The 19,473-nt window shown below is 40.0% G+C and overlaps 1 protein-coding gene across 9 annotated transcripts in view; it reads right to left on the bottom strand.

Moving 5' to 3' along the window:
• Positions 1-6,041: 6,041 nt before the first annotated feature.
• BCO1 (beta-carotene oxygenase 1) overlaps positions 6,042-19,473 on the bottom strand; it is a 69,856-nt gene continuing 56,424 nt past the window's right edge. For 7 of the 9 annotated variants that reach the window (XM_036231508.1, XM_036231510.1, XM_036231512.1 and 4 more), the window contains one exon: positions 13,958-17,563. In XM_036231508.1, the coding sequence (XP_036087401.1) occupies positions 17,343-17,563 (221 nt within the window). In that variant the 3' untranslated portion in view covers positions 13,958-17,342. Of the gene's footprint in view, positions 9,672-12,050; positions 13,449-13,957; positions 17,564-19,473 lie in introns of those variants that run through there. The other 2 variants (XR_001599531.2, XR_001599530.2) reach the window with 2 other exon arrangements.

The raw sequence follows: 19,473 nt of genomic DNA, 5'->3' as shown, positions 1-19,473 counted from the left end.
TCAAGGTCATACATGTGACCTCGTCAGGCAGAACAGATAGGCCTAGAATTTCTGCCTTCCAGCCCTGTAAGCTTTTCCATTACACCAAGTTGACTCTTCATAAACATTAATTTAGTGGAGACAGTCTCTTCTGATTCATTTTAAGGCAGTCTTCAAAGATTTTATTGGGTAAATCTGTCATTTGTCCAAATCTATATATAGCTCCTTTCTGAAAATCTAAGCTCTTCCCAATTGCTGAGTCAGAGAACTTCTCAGTATTTATAACTCTTGAGAGTTGCTTCTGTTTATTTATACAAAATTCAGAGAAGTATCTCAAACCAGTAAACTAAGTTGTAAGAAGGTAGTGACTGTTTCTGTCCAAATCCTTGCTGTACTCCCTGGCATCCAGTACCTGACACAGTAGGTTCACAATACGTATTTCCTAAATGAATAAATGTTAATGGGTAGGAGGGATCACTTCAGGTGTTATTTTTCATAATTCCCCACTGAACTCTGAGCTGGTATAGCCAACAGTCTACTTGACATCTTCAGTTGAATATCTAATAGATACCTACAACTTAACATGTCAGAAATAAACTTCTGATTTTACCCCTTAAGCCTAATAAATTCCCAAATAAATGGCAGCATCTTCATTTACCGAAGGACAGAAATATAGGGACATTCTTGACCTCTGTCTCACACCCTTCATCCAATTCACCAGCAAACACTGCAGCTCTTCCTGCAAACTATCCTGAATCCAGCCTCATCTCATAACCTCCATCAGTACCACCCTAGGCCAGCCACCAATGAACTCAACCTGGACTCTTGTAATAGCCTCCTAATTGCTCTTTCTGCTTTTCCTCTTGTCCCTGAGTTCTTTTTCCCCATAAGTTAATCAGATCAAGTCGCTTCCCAGTGCAAAACCCTCCAATGGCTTCCCATCAAACTTAGGGAAAAGAAAATCCAAAGTCCTGTGTGATCTGGGCTTATACTTCTGTGACCTCATTTCCTAGCACACTCCTCCAGTGTGCACTAACCAAACTGGCCTTTTTTGCTCTTCTTTGAAAAGGCCTCACATATGCCCACCTCAGGGCCTTTGCGCTGGCTGATTTCTCAGCCTGGAAATCTCTTTCCTTATATTCTCATAGCTTGCTTTTTTCCTTCTACTTAGATCAGAGCTCAAATGTCAATTCCTCAGTAAGGCTTTTCTTTATCCTCCTGTCTTAATACCACCTTTTAACTTGCTTCATTTTTCTTCACTGCATTTAATCACTACCTAAAACTATACATGTTTATTTGTGTATTGTGTGTCTCTCCTCTGACTGTAATACAGGTTTCAGGAGGTCTGACAGGAACTTTCTGTTTTATTTATCACTGTATCCCCCGCTTCTAAAACAATTAATGGAATATATTATAAGCTCAATAAATAAATACTTACTGAAAGGAAAGAAGAAAGGAAAGGAGGGAAGGAGGGAGGAAAGAAGGAAGGGGAAGAAAAAAGAAAAAACAAATCTTCCTGGATCTTTTCATTCCTTGCTGTCTAACTTGACATTGTCGACTTAGAGGAAGATGAATTATCAAGAGTGATTCAAATACCTGAAATGAAACTTTCAAACCTTAGAACAACAACCTTAGAATAACAACTCTGGGCATAGGTTGCCCTAACAACTTTCAAACCACATCCAGTGCAAGAACCTTTATTTTCCTTCTTCACAGTACACCACTTTGCACTTGTAGCCTGTAAATTTAATATGGGTATTGTATGTCGTTTATGTACCTGAAAGCACGTAAGATACTGAATTTTTGTCCTCCCCCTGGAATTCTAGCCAATACACTCGATGGGTGTACAGTGAGCTGGTTTATTCTGCAGAATTTATGTTGTGCAAGTAATTTGCCTGCTCCTTAGACCTGTTTAAATGATTGTGGAGTCATGTGAATTTCTTTAATTCATTGGATTGCCTCAGTGCCTCCTGTGACTCTCTTTCTTCTATCCTCAGAGACTGGTTAAGATACTTCTTGAGTTTTTCCCTCAGCAAGACTGGGATAATCATAGTAACTTTTAGAGAGTGGTTGTGAAGATTAAATAACATGGTACTAGTGAAGCACTAACAAGAGGGTCTGGCATATAGTAGATGCTCAATAAATGGGAAGTGTTAATGTTTATTATGACTATCACCACCATCATCATCATCCTGGTTTTCAATGGTATCCTTGCCCAGTTAGGAATTATTAGCCTCTAGCTGACTTTCAAGTCAAAAATCTAGTCTCTTCACCTCTACAATCAATCAGGGCCCTATCAGCTATATCCTTTCCAGGTCTGGTTGATTACCTCATTTCTCATTTCTCTCTGACATTGTTGCTGGGCTTTAGGTGAACTTAATCTACTTTCTAACTCCATCTGACATTTTAATTTCTTACTCTAGCTCTTTAAACATCTCATTCTATTCCTTTTCTTTCATGCTCCTGCCTTTAATTTTATTTTTTAACATTTAAATTCATCTGATATTTTCTAAAATATATTAGACCTCTTTAGACGGCAAGTTTTGAAACTAATTAACATTTTCATATATTTTTAAAAACATCTTTATTGAAGTATAACATATAGTAAAGTATGCAGCTCAATGAATTGTTCCATATGGATACACCTGTGAAATCCCCAGGTGATTCACAGATCAAAATAAAGAACATTTCCAGTAACCAAGAAGGTTCCCTCAGACCCATTTCCAGTCAATATGTCCCAAAGGAAACCATCGTTCTGACTTCTATTGCTATTGATTGGATTTTCCTGTTCTTGAACTTTTGTGTTTAGCTTTTTCACTCAATATGATGTCTTCGAAATCCTTGCATTTCGTTGCTTGTACCAATAATAGTTGGTTTTTACTGTGATCATACTATTGTGTGAATATTATGCATTTTTCTGTTGATGGATATTTGCATTGTTTCTACTTTGAGGCTATTATAATAAAGCTGTTATAAACATTCTTAAATAAGTCATTGGGTGGATATATGCACTTTTTTCTCTTGTGGATGTGCCCATGATCAGTTGCTGGGTCTTAGGGTGAGCATATGTTCAGCTTTAGCAAATATTGCCAAACAGTTTTCCAAAGTGGTTATACCAAATTCTACTCCCACCAGTCAGGTATGAGAGTTCCAGCTGCTCCTCCTCCTCCTCCAGTAATTGGTGGTGTCAGTCTTTTAATTACCCATTCTGGTGGGTGTGTAGTGGTGTCATGTTTTAATTTGAATTTCCTTAATGAATAATGATATTGAGCACCTTTTCGACCACTTGAATAGCCTTTTTTTTTAAGTACTTGTTCAAGTTTTGCATCATTTTTAAAAATTGGATTTCAAATTGATTTTTATGAGTTCTTTATTATATATATGGAAACACAAATTTCTTCCAATCTGTGGCTTACCTTTTCACTCTCTACATGGTGTCTTTGGTGAACAGATGTTCTTAATTTTAATAAAGTTCAATTTATCAATTTTCTCTTTTATGGCTAGTGCTTTTCATGATCTGTTTGGAAATATTTGCAATCATTATGATACTCTCCTATGATTTCTTCTAGAAGCTCGTTTGTTTCTCTTTCACATGCCTTAAAAAAAAATCCAGCTCAAAAAATATTCAGTTCTTCTAAGATTCATTCACTCATCCTTTTAATCACTCATTCATTTAACAGAATTTTTAAATACCTGTTATATGTCAGGCACTTGTAGGAGAACAAAAGAAATTAGAGTCAACATTTAAGGAACTTATAGGCTAGTAGGGGAAAGGGTGAGACTTGCACATAAACAATAGATAGAAAGTAGTAATTTAGTTGGAAAATATGATATGGCCTAATTATTCAAATATATGGCCCAGAGTCATTTCCTCTTTGAACAGTAGGTAGATAGATTACATTCCTTGCATGCCAGTGACCCTGTCTTTCTCATGCTTCATTGTCCCCCACTTCAAGGTAAAAGTCCAAGTCCCTGTGCCTGGCATGTGGGGTGTCCCACCATATGGCCTCTTCCTCCCCACCTTCATCTTCTAACCCCCCCATCTTGCATCTCACACCCTCTGCACGGAGCCACCTGAATTCCTGAACAAAAAGAGCTATTCATCCTGCCAGCTCTTTGTATCTGCTTTTCCCTCTACCTAGACACCTTCTCCCATGACTTTGATGCTTGAAAATCTGCATGCTACTCCAGCATCATCTCTGTGAAGCCTCGCTTGCTTGCTTTCTATTTCATTGTGCCTTAAAAATCTATCTCTGGTGCTAGACTGTTGGGTTCAAACCCCACTTTTGTCACTTTCCAGCTCAGTGACTCTGAGCACGTAACTTAAACTGCCTGTCTCACTGGGAATAATTGTGGTTCCTGCTATCTGCGGTTTTGTGCAGAATAAGTGAGAGTCTCCAGGTACAATTGTTTAGCACAATGTCTGGCACATAGTAAGGGCTCAGTAATTGTTCACTTAAAAATAGTTAAATAGTCATAAGCATCATTCTAATGACATTTTTCTGTTAACCTCTTGGTCTTTTCACTAGACTGGGTGTTTCTTGAAATCAGAGATCATTTCCCTTATTTTTCTACAATTGGCTACTGCTACTAGTACCTATTTGTGGAGTTCTTAACTCAGTGCAGTTCCTTGTGCAGGGAGTTTTATGTCCACTACCCAATGAAGCTTTACAGCAACCTACAAGTATTAGGATTCCATGCTATGGTTTAAAAAAAAACAAGGCTCATAGAGGTGAAATCCTATCTTAATCCCATGTCCCTCAGCTGATTTGTGGAGGGGCCAGGATTTTGACTTCCTTCTTTATTGCAAAGTTTGTCAGCCATTGATCACATATCCTTGCCTGGTACCTATACAGTGAGCTTGGTAAATATTTGATGAATAAATTTGACTCTAGTAAGCACAGAACAATACAAGTTGGGTAGAAAGGAACATAGGTTTACCTGTGCTGTTCACGTTCTGAACGTGACTCTCAAAGGCCAAGCAGTCAGAGACCAAGACCCTTCTGGCAAGACAGGTAGCATCTACAGTGGGTGCTTTCAATGTTTCCCTCTTGGGAAAAGACAGTTTCAACATCGATAATTTATACTTTGTGACTTTAAGGTGTGCTCTTTAATTGATACAATGCTACCTTTCCAGAGGAACAGGTTATCACTTTTCACAAAATTTGCCCTATTTAATGAAGCTTTTTTTTTGTTTTCTAATTACCTACTATGTCCTCTATTGCTACATTACAGTTTCAGGCTTTTAAAATGCTGTGCCAAGGGTCTTAAGAAGATTGTTTTCAAGCAAATCTGGAAGCTTCACCTCTCCAGCTCAATTATAAATGTCTTGAGAGCTGGGACCACATCGTATCCATCTGTATCTCCCACGGCACCTAACTTAGTTAGGCAGGAATTCAATAAGTATTTGCCAAATTCATTATCTATATACATGTTTTATGCTGGGTACTGGGCTAGGCCTTGGTGGGGAGAAAGGAGGAATCAGATTCAGATCTTCCCTTCCAAGAGCTTCTAGTCCAGCCCAGGAGATAAGACTCAAACATGAACAACAAACATCTAATATGGGAAATTGAATGTGTGGTGGGGATTGTAGCAGAAGGCTGCACTGGAGTACACCTCCTTCTTAAAGCATCACTTGTACTTAAAGATTGCTGGGAAATTCTTTGATATTAAAACAAGCATGGAGTACAGTGTAACGTGTGCATGCATTTTAAGGTAAAACAGATTCTAAGGTGCTATATTTGATAGCCCTTCCCCCACCTTCCTCCTAGGCTAGTTGGCCCCTCTGTCTTTAGGAGTGTTTGTTTGGTGGGCAATGATGATGAGCACTTCTGTTGGCATAAGACAGAATTAGGATTTTAATCAGCCTCTGCTCTGTCACTTTCCTGCTGTGTGGCTGATCAAGTGGCCTGAGCTCTCTGAACTTCAGTTTATTCATGATTTTTATGAGGATTATTTTATATACAGCTTGTCATATACATGTTAGCTTATACGCATGTTGTGAGGAAATGAATGTTCATGGGAGGATGGACGGACGGATGGATGGATGGATGGATGGATGGATGGATGGATGGATGGATGGATGGAAGGAACAGGGAACAAGCCAGTATGTTGCCTCATAGCAAAAAAGGCACGTATCCCCTTTGCCATTAATATTTTGCAATCCTATAGCATTTTGTACCCTTGAAGCACTTTCATATTCTCACAAAAATCAAAGAAAGTAGAGCTATCCCAGTTCTACTTATGAGAAAAATTGAGTCCTCAAGTAACACCCAGAGTGCAAAAACTGAGATTGGTCAACTTGAGATTTGAAACAGCACCTGGTTCAGCATCTTTAACACAATAACTTGGGGACTTGTTACGGGGTCGGGATGGGGAAAAGGGGGCATGCTTTTCAAATTATTGCCTTTCCGTTTTGAGCTGTGTACAGCTTGTTAATTTGAGTTATGCATCCTGAGTCACAGAACATAAAATCCTCACAGCTAAGTCCGGGTAGAAGTTCTTCACTTTCCCTATTGGGAAGCTGATATAAGCTATAGACTCTGCTCTCTTTAAGAATATGCACACACAGAAATTGACCTGCAGTTTCAAGAAGCCTGTGGGCACCCTGAAGTCCCTCCACCATGCCCCCTTTACAGTGAACACCCTGAGTCTGACCAACTGCAGAAACCACAAACTCATTACCTCCAGCCAGACTAGCAGAAACAGCTTAACCCAACATAACAAACCCCAGCAACTTCAGCCAGGGAAATCTTACCCTCCCAATTCCGCAGTCATCTGAATTCTGAAAAGTTTATCTTTCAATAAATATGCAAAGCCAGGCCATCCATTTCCCTCCCAACCTTTTGCAAGTTTTGGTGGAGATGAGAATTGAGGTCATCTGTGTTTTAGAGATCAAAACTGCCAGTGTTAATGGAATGGGGTGGAGACTTGTGAACAGGATAATACATAGGTTACCTAAATCAACTGGCCTAACCACAGGCAATGACTTTGTTGTCATAAAAGCAAAATTGGACATGAAAGTTAAAGAACCAGACTCACAGCTGAAAGGAAACTTGATGAGGCCATTTATACATTCATTCAATACTTGTGCATTGGGCAGCTATGTGCCAGGCAGTATTCTAGACCCCTAGGATACATCTGAGACTAAAAAAAACAAAACAAAAATTCCCTATCCCAAATGTAATCCTTGAGCTTACATTGTAGTGAGGAAGATGGGCAAATATGAGTGAATAGAATAAGTAAATTTTGTATTCCAAAAGACAAAAAGGTCCTGGAGAGGTGTGACAGGGAGAGAATGGAAGTTAAGCAGGATAAGAGATTTAGGAGTGTGTGTGATGGAGGAAACAAGGTGCAATGTTAAAGTAGGGTCAGGAAATCTGAATTGAGCAAGATTGAAGGTGAGGAGACCACACATGTTGCTGTGGTAATTCCTGAAAGGGACAAGCCAACACGATGCCAATAACAATACTAAATGGCTAACATTCATGCATTCACCTCCAGTATTTATTGAGTGCTTTAAGAGCTAGGTGCTCGCGGTGGGCTGAAAATTGGCCCCCAAAGATATCCAGGTCCTCATGCCTGGAAGCTGTGAATGTCACCTGTTTGGCAAATGGACTTTACAGATATCATAAAGTCAAGAATTTTAAGATAGGGAAATTATCTTGGATTATCCAGCGGCTCCTAAATGTAACCATAAGGGTCCTTATAAGAGGCAGGCAGAGGGAGGTTTAACTACAGAAGAGAAGGAAGCGATGTGATGATGGAAGCAGAGGGAGAAAGGATGATTGATGCCGGGCCACGAGCCAAGGAATGAGGAAACTGGAAAAGGCAAGGAAACAAGACTTTCCCCTAGAGCCTCCAGAAGGAAGCTACCCTCCGACACCTTGATTTCATTCCCATAAGACTCAATTTTGACTTCTGACCTCCAGAACTGTAAGAATAAATGTGTGCTGTTTTACACCTCCAAGTTTGTTGTAGTTTGTTATAGCAGCAATAGGTAACTAATCCAGCACTATTGTAGATGACGATATAGTAATGAACAAAAGTGATAAAAATCCTTGCCATGTGGATATCCTATCCTTGACCATTCGTTCTGTGCCATGCACTGGCCTGAACACTTGATATGCAGCATGCTTTGTCCCATCAGTCCTAGGAGGTGGTGGTTACCTGAGACCATGAAACTCAGAGACTCCGTTCTTTAACCACCTGAGGGGCCTCTGGTCATGCCCAATTAGACTGGGTTTGTTGTGCAAGGACTGTTTTGGGTGTGCCAGTGATCTACTTATGTTATCTCTGATGCCATTGGTCATATGGGTGGAGTGGACTACACTGGGTGCTTGGGAAGCTGACCCCATCCTCTCTCCTCACACCAGGAGTAAGGCTCTTCCAAAGAGAGGAGCACCCGCCTTCATATCAGGGTATATGAGTAGCATCCTCTGTATGAATTGCCCACACAATCTTAGCTAACTCAGATGTGATGACTAAGTGGCAGGCACTTCCGAGGGCTTTAAAAACATTAGTTTATTGTATCCTCTTCGTGGTCCTATGAGGAGGGGGGTTGTAGTATTACCCTCATTTCACAGATGAGGAAAACAAGCACAGAGAGGCAAAATAACTTGTCAAAGGTCATATGACTAGAAAGAGTCGGGAACCAAGATAGAAACTTTTAACTGCTTTTAAGGCTCATTAATAAATTAATTAAAATTTACTGAGCAACTCCTTTGTGTCAGGCAGTCTTCTGTTAAGCTTCATAACAACTCTTTGAATGAGGAACAAGTACTATCTCTTTTATGGATTATGAAACTGAGGTACAAAGAGGATCAAAAATCAGGCAGTGAGTGTAGAGTCCCTGTGATCACCTATTGTGCTGTACTTTTACTAAGTACCCACTTTGTCCCAGGTGCTGTACTAAGCCCCTAGGATGAGGAATTGAATAAGATTAAGGCAATAAAAGTACTAGTTAAGAAATTGGACTTTAGGGTCTCTGGAACCATCTCTGTGATCTTGGAAGAGTTACTTAACTGTCTGATATTCAGTTAATGGAAACAATACCAGGACACCTCAGAGTTGCTGCGAGGATTACATGAGAACCAGCATGTGAAGTGCTTAGGCACAGTGTCTGACATAGCATGAGTTAATACATGTCAGCCGTTGTTCTGTTACTGTTATAATAAGAAAACTCAGTCCTGGCCTTAAATAGAGAAGAATGCACAAATGATGTAGGCACTAATTCCAGTGGTAATTTAAAGAACCATGAACTAGGGTAAGGCTTCTTGTTTGCCCAACCCAAATGGCAAACTGAAGGGAAAATCAAGGAACCCATCCATGCCTTTCATCTGTCCCCCAAACACCCACCAGCTCTCCTACCTCCTGGAATAGGGTAGGATATCCAGGAACATCAGTCATTCTTAGCTCTCCTGAAATACAGTAGATGTACTTAAAGAAAGAAAATACTGAAAAAAAAAAAATATTGGAAAATCCTACCAGGGTATATGAGTTCGAATAGAGCACTCACATGTGGGACTTACCTGGAATTTAACTAAGGCCCAGTGATGGAGGAAGATTTTGAAATCTTCATTGCAGAAGGAACCATGGGAGCCACCAGTAACTGAGGACTCCATCTTGGTTTTCTGTCCTCTGAACCAAGGCCTTCTGGGACCCACTGAGAGCTGCCCCACAGTTTCTTCTTGCTGGTTGAAGAAAACATTTTCTAAGGAATTATGGAGAAAAAAGCAGCTATTTTGTTTTCTGGCTGGAAGATTTATTAATCTTAAAAGGTAACTTTTATGCTGGGACAACTAGATATCCATATGCAAAAGAAAGTAGTAGGACCCCTACCTCATGCTGTATACAAAAATTAACTCAAAATGGATCATAAACCTAAATGTAAGTGCTAAAACTATAAAATTCATAGAAGAAAACAAAGGCGTAAATCTTTGAGACTGTAGGTTAAGCAATAGTTTCTTAGATTTGACATCAAAAGTGGAAGAGAGAAAAGAAAAAGATAAATTAGACTTCATCAAAATTTTAAAATGTTTGTGTTTCAGAAGGTACCATCAAGAAAGCAAGACTAAAAATACCTAGGAATAAATCTAACAAAACATGTGAAGGACCTATATAATAAAAACTATAAGACCCTATTAAATCAAAGAAGATACAAAGAAATGGAAAGATATTCCATGTTCTTGGATTGGAAGAATCAACATAGTTAAAATGACCTTATTACCTAAAACATTATACAGATTTAATGCAATCCCCATCAAAATCCCATTGCCATTTTTTAAAGAAATAGAATGAAAAATCAGATTTGTATGGTAGCACAAAAGGCCCTAAATTTCCAAAGCCATCCTGAGAAAAAAGAATAAGTCTGGAGGCATCACTATGCCCAACTTCAAATTATACTACGAAGTGACAATAATTAAAATGGCATGGTATTGGCAGAAAAACAGACATACAGACCAGTGGAACAGAATTGAGAGTCCAGAAATAAACCCATGTTTATAAGGGCAAATAATTTTCGACAAAAAAGCCAAAAACATACAGTGGAGAAAGGAAAGCCTCTTCAATAAATGGTGCTGGGAAAACTGGAAAGCCACCTGCAAAACAATGAAACTAGACTGTTGTCTATCACCACACACAAAAATTAACTCAAAATAGATTAAGGATCTGAATATAAGATCCAAAACAATAAAGTGTATAGAAGGAAGCATAGGAACTAAACTCATGGACCTTAGATTTAAAGAGGATTTTATGAATTTGACCTCAAAGGCAAGGGGAATAAAGGCAAAAATAAGTGAATGGGACTACATCAAACTAAAAAGCTAGTGCACAGCAAAAGAAACCATCAACAACATAGACAACCATCCAAATGGGAAAATATATTTAAAAGCAATGCCTCTGATAAGGGCCTAATAGCCAAAATATATAAAGCACATACAACTCAGTAACAACAACAACAATAAACCCAAACAATCCAATCAAAAAATGGGCAGAGGACCTGAACTGATACTTCTCCCAAGAAGACATACGAATGGCCAACAAACATATGAAAAGATGCTCATCATCTCCAGCTCTTAGGGAAATGCAAATCAAAAGCACAATGAGATACCATCTCACACCTGTTAGAATAGCTGTTATCAACAGGAAAAGTAATAACTAATGTTGGAGAGGATGTAGGGAAAAAGGGACCCTCATACACTGCTGGTGGGACTGCAAATTGGTACAGCCACTATGGAAAACAGTATGGAGTTCCTCAAAAAACTAAGAATTGATCTACCATATGGTCCAGCAATCCCTCTGCTGGGTATTTACCCCAAAGACTTGAAAACTCATATCCATAAAGATATTTGCACACCAATGTTCATAGCAGCATTATTCATAGTGGCCAGGACATGGAAGCAACCAAAGTATCCTACGATAGATGATTGTCTAAAGAAGCTGTAGTCCTTTATATAATGGAATATTACTCAGCCATAAGAAGAGATGAAATACTGCCATTTGTGACAACATGGATTGACCTTGAGATAATCATGTTAAGTGAAATAAGCCAGGCAGAAAAACTTGGAAACACGTGGTTTCACTTATATGTGAGATATAAATCTAAAAGTAACAAACAGGACAAACAATCAGAGACTCGTGGACATGGACCATAGACTAGTGATTACCAGAGGGTAAGGGCTGGGGGAAGGGAGGAGGTAGAGGGTAAGAGGGTCAAATATGTAGTGACAGAAAGAAATCTAACTATGGGAGGTAAACACACAATACAATATATATATGCCTTACTGTTAAATTGTACACTCAAAACTAACTGGATTTCATTAAACAATGTCATCAAAAAAAATTAATTAATTAAAAAGAAAGTCAAGATACACACAGAATAAGTTGAAATATTGCAAATCACATGTTTGATAAGGGGCTTAACTCCACAATGGATAAAGAAATTTTACAACTCAACAGTAAAAAGACAAATACCCCAATTTAAAAATGGCAAAGGATTTGAGTATTTCCCTAAAGAAGATATACAAATGGCCGATAAGCACATGAGAAAGATGTTCAACATTATTATTAGGGAAATGAAAATTAAAACCACAATGAGATTGTATCCAGGATACTTCATTGTATCCAGGATGACTAAAATAAAAAAGACAGACAATAACAAATTAGGGAGGATGTGGACATATTAAAACTCTCATACATTGCTGGTGGAATTGTAATAGTGCAGCCACTTTGAAAAACAGTTTGGGAGTTTCTCAAAATGTTAAATATAGAGTTATCATGCAACAGCAAATTTACTCCTAGGAATATACTCAAGAGAAATGAAAACTTATATCCACATAAAAATTTGCACATGAATGTTTACAGTGGCATCATTCATGATAACCCCGTAGAGGAAACAGCCCAAGTGTCAAATCACTGATGAATGGATAAACAAATATGGTTTATTCATACAATGGAATGTTACTTAGCCACAAAAGGAATAATGTGCTGATTCATGCAGTGACATAGATGAAACTTGAAAACATTATGCTAACTGAAAGAAGCCAGTCACAGAAAAACCATATATTGTGTGATTCAATTAATATGAAATTTATATGAAGAGGCAAATCCATAGAGATAGAAAGTAGATTTGTGGTTGGCTAGAGCTGGGGGAAGGGATACAGAGTAAGGGATGACTGCTAAGGGTTATGCGGTTCCTTTTGGGGGATGATGAAAATGTTCTAAAATTAGATAGTGGTAACAGTTACACAGTTTTGAATATACTAAAAACCTTTGAATTGTATATTTTAAATGAGAGGATTTTATGGTATGTGAATTAGATCTCAAAAAATGTGTTATTTTGGAAAAAATGACTGTTAGTCCTTGAAGAAGCTATTTGAGACTTCTCTTTAATTAATGCCAATTTCATTTCTTACCTGATTATAGATAAATTGTGGGTCTGGTTGAAACCTGTCTTTTCTGTGGCCCACCTTTTATCCCACAGTTCAGTTTTTCCAAGTTTACCAAGTTGTCTTCTGATTCCAGGCCCAAGAACTGCCCTTTTCTTTATTGGAATCACCTAGTTTCCTGCTACCATCCTTCACATGTTGGCCATCCCTGGCTCCCAAGACAGTATTTTCTTACCACCATTCCATTGAATTGTGTTGGTTTGTTTCTTTGGTACTATGTCCTGCACTATACTATTTGCTCCCTGAGATACTGGTTTTGCTCACCATTACATGCCAACATAGTCTTGGTTATCATTGAATGAATGAATGAATGAATACATGCCTGAGAAAGAACAAGTGTATATATGGAGTGGAAAGATATGGAGGATAAGAAAGGATAGCAAAAAAAGGAGGAAGATTTGGATTAAAGTTACTTACCATGTCCCCATTTTTTTTCTATTTTCCAAGAAATACGAATTTCTCAGCCCTACAGCCATGTTGATCATTTGAGCCTCTCAGATTCTCAAATGACTTCTTAGTTTCCTATGAATCAAACCAAAACATTTGGCCTTTCAAAGAACGCCCCAAACCTTGCTTTTCTACTTTTTGGCTCAGAAATCCCAAGTTGGGAATCTAGCCAAAGAAACTAACAAAAGCAGGTACCTGAATACAGAGTGAGCTCTAGAAATGCATCTAGTTACTGATCTGGCATTATTTGTGATAGTCAAAAACTTCAAACAAATGGTCAACAATAGAGTAGTACACATCGTGCCTTATCTCAAAGATGAACTAAAATGCACCCATTAGAAGAATTTAGTGACCTGGGAATATGTGTGTATCATGTTAAGTGAAAAAAGCAGGTTATAAACTGGTGGGTAGGTTTTAAAGTGATGGCTAATGTGTAAACTGTGCCCAGAAAAAAATGCACCAGAATTACTTTTTGTGGTGGGACATGAGTGTCTTTCTCATTTTTTAAAAAATGTATCCAGGTGTTCTACAATGAATATATATATATATATAACTTTTATAACTAGAGAAAAAAAAATCCCCAATTCCCTTTCCACTGCTCTCAGGGAATTCATTGTACACCTGCTTCGACCAGTCAACCCACATCCACTTCCAAATCCTCATCCTGAGTTGCACCCTCAGTTTACAAGGACCAGTACCTTGCCAGGTGCTCCTTCTGGCCACTAGGCAGCCCCTGGATGTACACCTCTCCAGAAAGCCTTTCCAGATCACCAGAAAAGGCTGGAAAAGGCTGGCTCATCCCCACAGTGGTCCCAATTCTCTCTTTGCTTGCCTTGTCCAAGATCCCCAGCTTCTTGGCTGGTGCTTGACCTAAAGGGACTGTTTCCTGATGCAGCCCAGCAACTGCAACAGTCAGGCCTGTGTTTGTCTGCACCTGGCTGCTGAGTGAGTCTAAACTCCTAGAAGGAAGTTGGTGTTGAGGCCTCAGGTCTCTCACCACTGTTGGATGACAAAGAAGGTGGTGATGCCTTTTGTCTGCATATCCTGATTTGCATGGGAAAGACTTCTCATTTAAAAACCACCCAAACAGTCTTAAAACAGCTTAGGAGGTGATCAAAGGTGTTTGTATTTAACCTGGACCAAAAACCTTCTTAATGGAGTCAACCAGACAGCAGTAACTTTGGTTGGGAGGAAGTGAGCATGAGCCATTACAATGCTAATGTATTGAAATGCATTTAGACTTTTTTTGTGTGAGTTGATTTGTCCATGTATATATATCCAGTTTCTTTCAGAATCATAATCAATTTAGAATAACCCTTGAAGGAAGAAGTTAGTGTATCAGCAAACATTTGAGGGCTTACCGTGTACCTGATGCTTGCATCTTAGAATACTTGTGAAATGTTGTGGCTTTAACAAAGCAATAAACAAATCTGGACTGATTTTTCCTGTAGAACTTCCTGGTCACGTATTCCACCCACATGAAGCATAACAAGGAAGGCTTGAGGATAAGATGGACTGCCTTGTGGTGCCTTAAGAAAGGCACATGCGTCTTAGCTCCCGTGGCATTTTGAGCTCATTACCCTGGGCTGTGTGTGAAATGTGATGGAATTAAGGACCAAGATAAGTTGGATATCCTGGTATCAACCTTTGCTGTTTCTGAAACTGAGAAAAAAAGATTTGGTGTGCCAAGTTTCCTCATCAGTCTGGTATTTCACCTCTCATCTTAAATAAGGTAAACAAACCACAGACCTATTTTTCTTCCATGCAGAACTGCACCCTTTTTCATGATTAGGTCTAGGTACTATTTAGCAATTGGAATTGAGTAGAATGGAGGTGGGGAAGCATTTATTAATTCCACAGCTCTTCTCAAATATTTAAAGTAGAATAATGAGTGAGTGACTGTCACATTTGTCACAACTCTTTTCCATTCTGGCCACCTGAATGCAGACCTCAATCACACTTTTCTTAGACCACCATAGTTGAGATTTCTTCCTGATGCCTTTTGTCAAGGCTGGAGGTGCTGGGATCCCTGAAGGAGATTCTGAGAAAGAGTAGATAGGCTTCATTCTGCCATCTCCAGGTTCAAGTTTTGTTCAAGGGGATCTATAAGCTAAGGGTGAAATGAAAATGCTAGATGATAGAGGAGGTTTTGAGGGACCAACAGGAGAAGAGAGAGAGGAGAGACCAAGGATGGCAGGAGAGAGGAACCTTTGTGGAAATTTTGTGTGCTGTCATTGGGTTCTATGCGAACTGTCTTCCTCGTCTTTCCAGGAGATCTTCAGTAGAAAATATCTATTTCTTGTTGGTATATTATCCAGTTGAATCTGTTTGTTGAGGGAATTAATTCATTTTTTCAACAAATATTTATTGAAAGCCTCCACCCACCAGGCAGTATTCTAGGTGCTCAGGATAAAGTAGTGAATAAAACATACCGAACATGGAACAACTTGGATGAATCTTCAAGGAATTCTGCTATGTGAAAAGAGCCAGGGAAATCTAAATAAAATTTGTGGATGGAATCAATGTCAATATCCTGTTTGTGATATTGTACTAAAATATTACCGTTGGAGGAAACTGTGTAAAGTCCATGTAGGATCTCTTGTATTATTTCTTAGAACTGCACATGAATCTACAATTTTACCAAAATTTTAAATTAAAAAAGAAAAAACCTCCCTGACTTGATGGAACTTACACTTTAATGGAATCTAAGTATGGCTTCAGGGTGGCTGCAGGGCAAAAGTGAAGACCATCTGCTCCTTCTGGAGTATTTCATGTACTGTCACTAGAGATTTCTTCCTGTCTCCGAAGCATGACGTTGAATCCCCACTAGTGACTGAACAAAATCTAGACTCTAGACTCAAGAGGAGGCAGGTCCAATAAGGGTAGAATCCCAGCCCCTCCTCCCAACCCCATAACATGGATACCTGGGAATTGTCCAGTCTACCTACATTGTCCAGGCACCAGGTGCCCACTATATATAAAGGCAAGACTCCGATGTTCACGGGGCTCCCAGTACTCACAAGGGACCTTACTCAGCTTGCTTCCAGCATCCTCCATCCCCACCACCAAGCTCCTTCCACCTCTGCCCCAAATGCCTGGTCTATCTTGGCAGCACAATCATCATGGAGAACTTTCTTTCCTGTACAGACACAGATGTGGCTTGCTGTCCTGGTTCTCAGCATAAGGCAAGAACCCCTCCTGCCAGCCCTGGTCTAGGACTCAATCCTGAATTCTAGCCCCTCAACTATGGCCAGTCAAGTCAGGGTCCAGTCCCTTAACTGCTCCTGCAAAGGAGGATTCCTGCACTAATCTATTGAACCTTTGGTTGTCCAATGAGCCATCTAGCTAGCTACCAACCATCTAGCTGGGCCACTCTATTTTATTGCCTTAGAAGAACTTCAGAGGAAAGAAGCCATGTAAAAATAAAATAAGGTCTGAACAGACTTTAAAGTTTTTATTATTTTGTATTATGCTTTGCTTTGCATGTAATGACCACAAAGCGACATGCCTTCCTGGCCACATAATTTATTAATAGGGCATGGTAGAGAAAGCTAGAATTCCAAGACACACAATTTAGTCCACTGGAAAGAAGAGAGGAAAAGGAGAGGAGGGAAGGGAGGAAGGAGCAATGATAAATATTTATCTATCTCTTTAATATGTCAATGGTTGCTCATTCTAAGAACAATTTCTGATTTATGGTCATGGTCTTTATAGGAAAGGGACTTTCTTAGAAGTGCTAGAGCTGATCAATAAGTACTTGATTGACTTTCAAATAGGGTTTTTATAACCAAAATCAAATGAAAGAAAAGATACTCATAAACTCTATCTCCATATCTTTGTCTCAATGCAAACACTGAAAGAATAAACACAAAAAGAAATAAAGGACCTCTCCTCTACCCAGGGAGGGATCAAACCTTGGGTCCTGTGGGAGCCTGCTAGTTCTTCCCAGGGCCTCAAGCCTGTCTGGTCTCAGACCACATGGCAGTTTGAAGCCCCGTCCCGGACTTCCTGGGAAGGGGCCTGCTTCCCTGAGTCGAAGTCTGTATCTGGGATGAATAACCCGTGGAGATCCAGGTGTACCTCCACATCAACATAAGCGCGAGCCTGTTCTGTAAAACTTTTGGCATCCAGAATAAGCAGAAACGGTGGCTTTTGGGGATCCGAAGAGATAACGACTGATAAGATAATTCCTTTGGGGAAACAAAAAGAGACACTTTGTAAAAGTTCAGCTTTGAACCTACTCCAGGTGGAAGGATAAGTTCCTCAGCTATGTCTCCCTGTCCTCTTTGAACATAAGTACCTAATCCAACAGAAGGGAAGTGAATTTGATATTCTCTGTGAGCAGAAGGGAAAGGCCAGTGAACTAGAAATCAGCAGACCTGCTTGCAGACCTGCTTCCAGCCCTGGCTGGGCCAGTCCCTTTACCTCTGTGAACCTCAGTCTCTTCATCTATAGAGTGAAGATAATGCTCCCTACCTTCATAGGGTTGCTGGGCCAATATCTTGCATGGTGAGTTATAAAAGTACTTTGTAAATTATTGCAAGCACTGAAGAATGGCTATTTTCTTGTTTGGAGACTAATTATATAATGTTTCGATGCTGCAATTAAGCTAATATATGTCACTCAGCTAAACTCAGACTAGTTGCGGTCAAATGGCATTTGCAGACGAGATTGGCGTGTTAGGGTGGTATGGCCAAAGACTCAAATGGCATTTGAATGAGCCCAATTCACTTTATGCATATGTAGCACGCAGCAGCCTCACCTTTGCCCTCTGTAAAATGGAAACATTCTTCACGTTCTCAAGAAATAGAAGGTTAAATGAAATAATGCACATAAACTTCCAGGAAACATTTGTGCTTTTTCCCAAGGCCTCTCAGGTTTCAGAGTGGCTAAGCATAATTGAAGTCAGATCGGCTTAGATTCAAATCCTACCCTGTAGGCAGTGGGCGTGTGACCCTGGGCAAGTTACTTCACTCTCTGAGCCTCTCCTTTGGTGAAATGATGAAAATGCTACTCACTGCCCATGGAGGGAATGTATAGGATACACTCGTGCAGTCCAGTGGAAGGCGGGCCTCAGAAGGAGGTAGTATCAACAATCTCCCACTTCAGAGATGACAAAGACACTGAGTTCCCCACCTGGTGCTGTGCCATGCCTGATCAGTAGGTAGAAAGCCACTCCCTTCTCACCTGAGGGAAACGGCTGGCAGCTCGTGGGGGGGGGGCACCCATGGTTCTTGTTACCCTCCTTAGCACCCCCCAGGGGTATGGCCAGGGCATTTCTGGGTCAAAGGCAGAATCAAGAAGGAAAAGGACCATTTGGTCATGTGGAAACCCAGAAGAGAGGTGAGCCACAAATACACATTTCCAGGTGCTACACAAATAAGTTACATGCTTATAGAGTGGAGAACTCTGACCCAGCCATGAAAATGAATTTTAAAACTAAGATCTACTCTGGTAGAGAGGGGTGCATCAGTTGGAAGGAAGCGGGCTTCTGTGTAGTAAACAACTTAATCCCCTTAAAGGGAGATCTGTCCTTTGCTCCTAGCAGGTGACCCCTAAGCCCTGGGAATGCCTGATAAGAGTGTCTTTGTTTACCTGGGGCCAGCCAGATAACATATTCCCTCACAAAGTGATTCAGATGGGGTCTCTGGATCACAATGAGTCAGTCTGACCTCCAGAAAGGCTGAAAACTAAAGGTCAGCCATGGCTACATGACTAAGCCCTCAAACAGGCTCTGACATAAGGGCTCAGGTGTCAGCAACTCGGGTAGTTTCCCTGGTTGGTGTGGAAGAAGGTGGTATGGTCCATGACTTCCCTGGGAGAGGATAACTGGCAGCTCACTCATGGAACTCTCCTGGATGTTGTCTCATGCGCATCTTTCAATCTGCATCCTTTCACTATGATAAACTGTAACCACGAGTATAACAGTTCAGTGTGTTCTATAAGTCCCATCAAAACTGAGGGTGGTCTTGGGGACCACTAAACTTGCAGTTGATGTCAGAAGTAAGGGTAGTCTTGAGAACTCCCTAACTCGGCAGCTTTGGCCTCAGACAGACCTGGGTGTCAAAGCATGGCTCCACCAGCTATGTAATGTGGGCAG

This window comes from Rousettus aegyptiacus, unplaced genomic scaffold (assembly GCF_014176215.1).
Source record: "Rousettus aegyptiacus isolate mRouAeg1 unplaced genomic scaffold, mRouAeg1.p scaffold_m13_p_14, whole genome shotgun sequence".
Taxonomy (NCBI): domain Eukaryota; kingdom Metazoa; phylum Chordata; class Mammalia; order Chiroptera; family Pteropodidae; genus Rousettus; species Rousettus aegyptiacus.
Note: the sequence above shows the minus strand (reverse complement) of the source record. Positions and strands in the feature narration are given on the sequence as shown.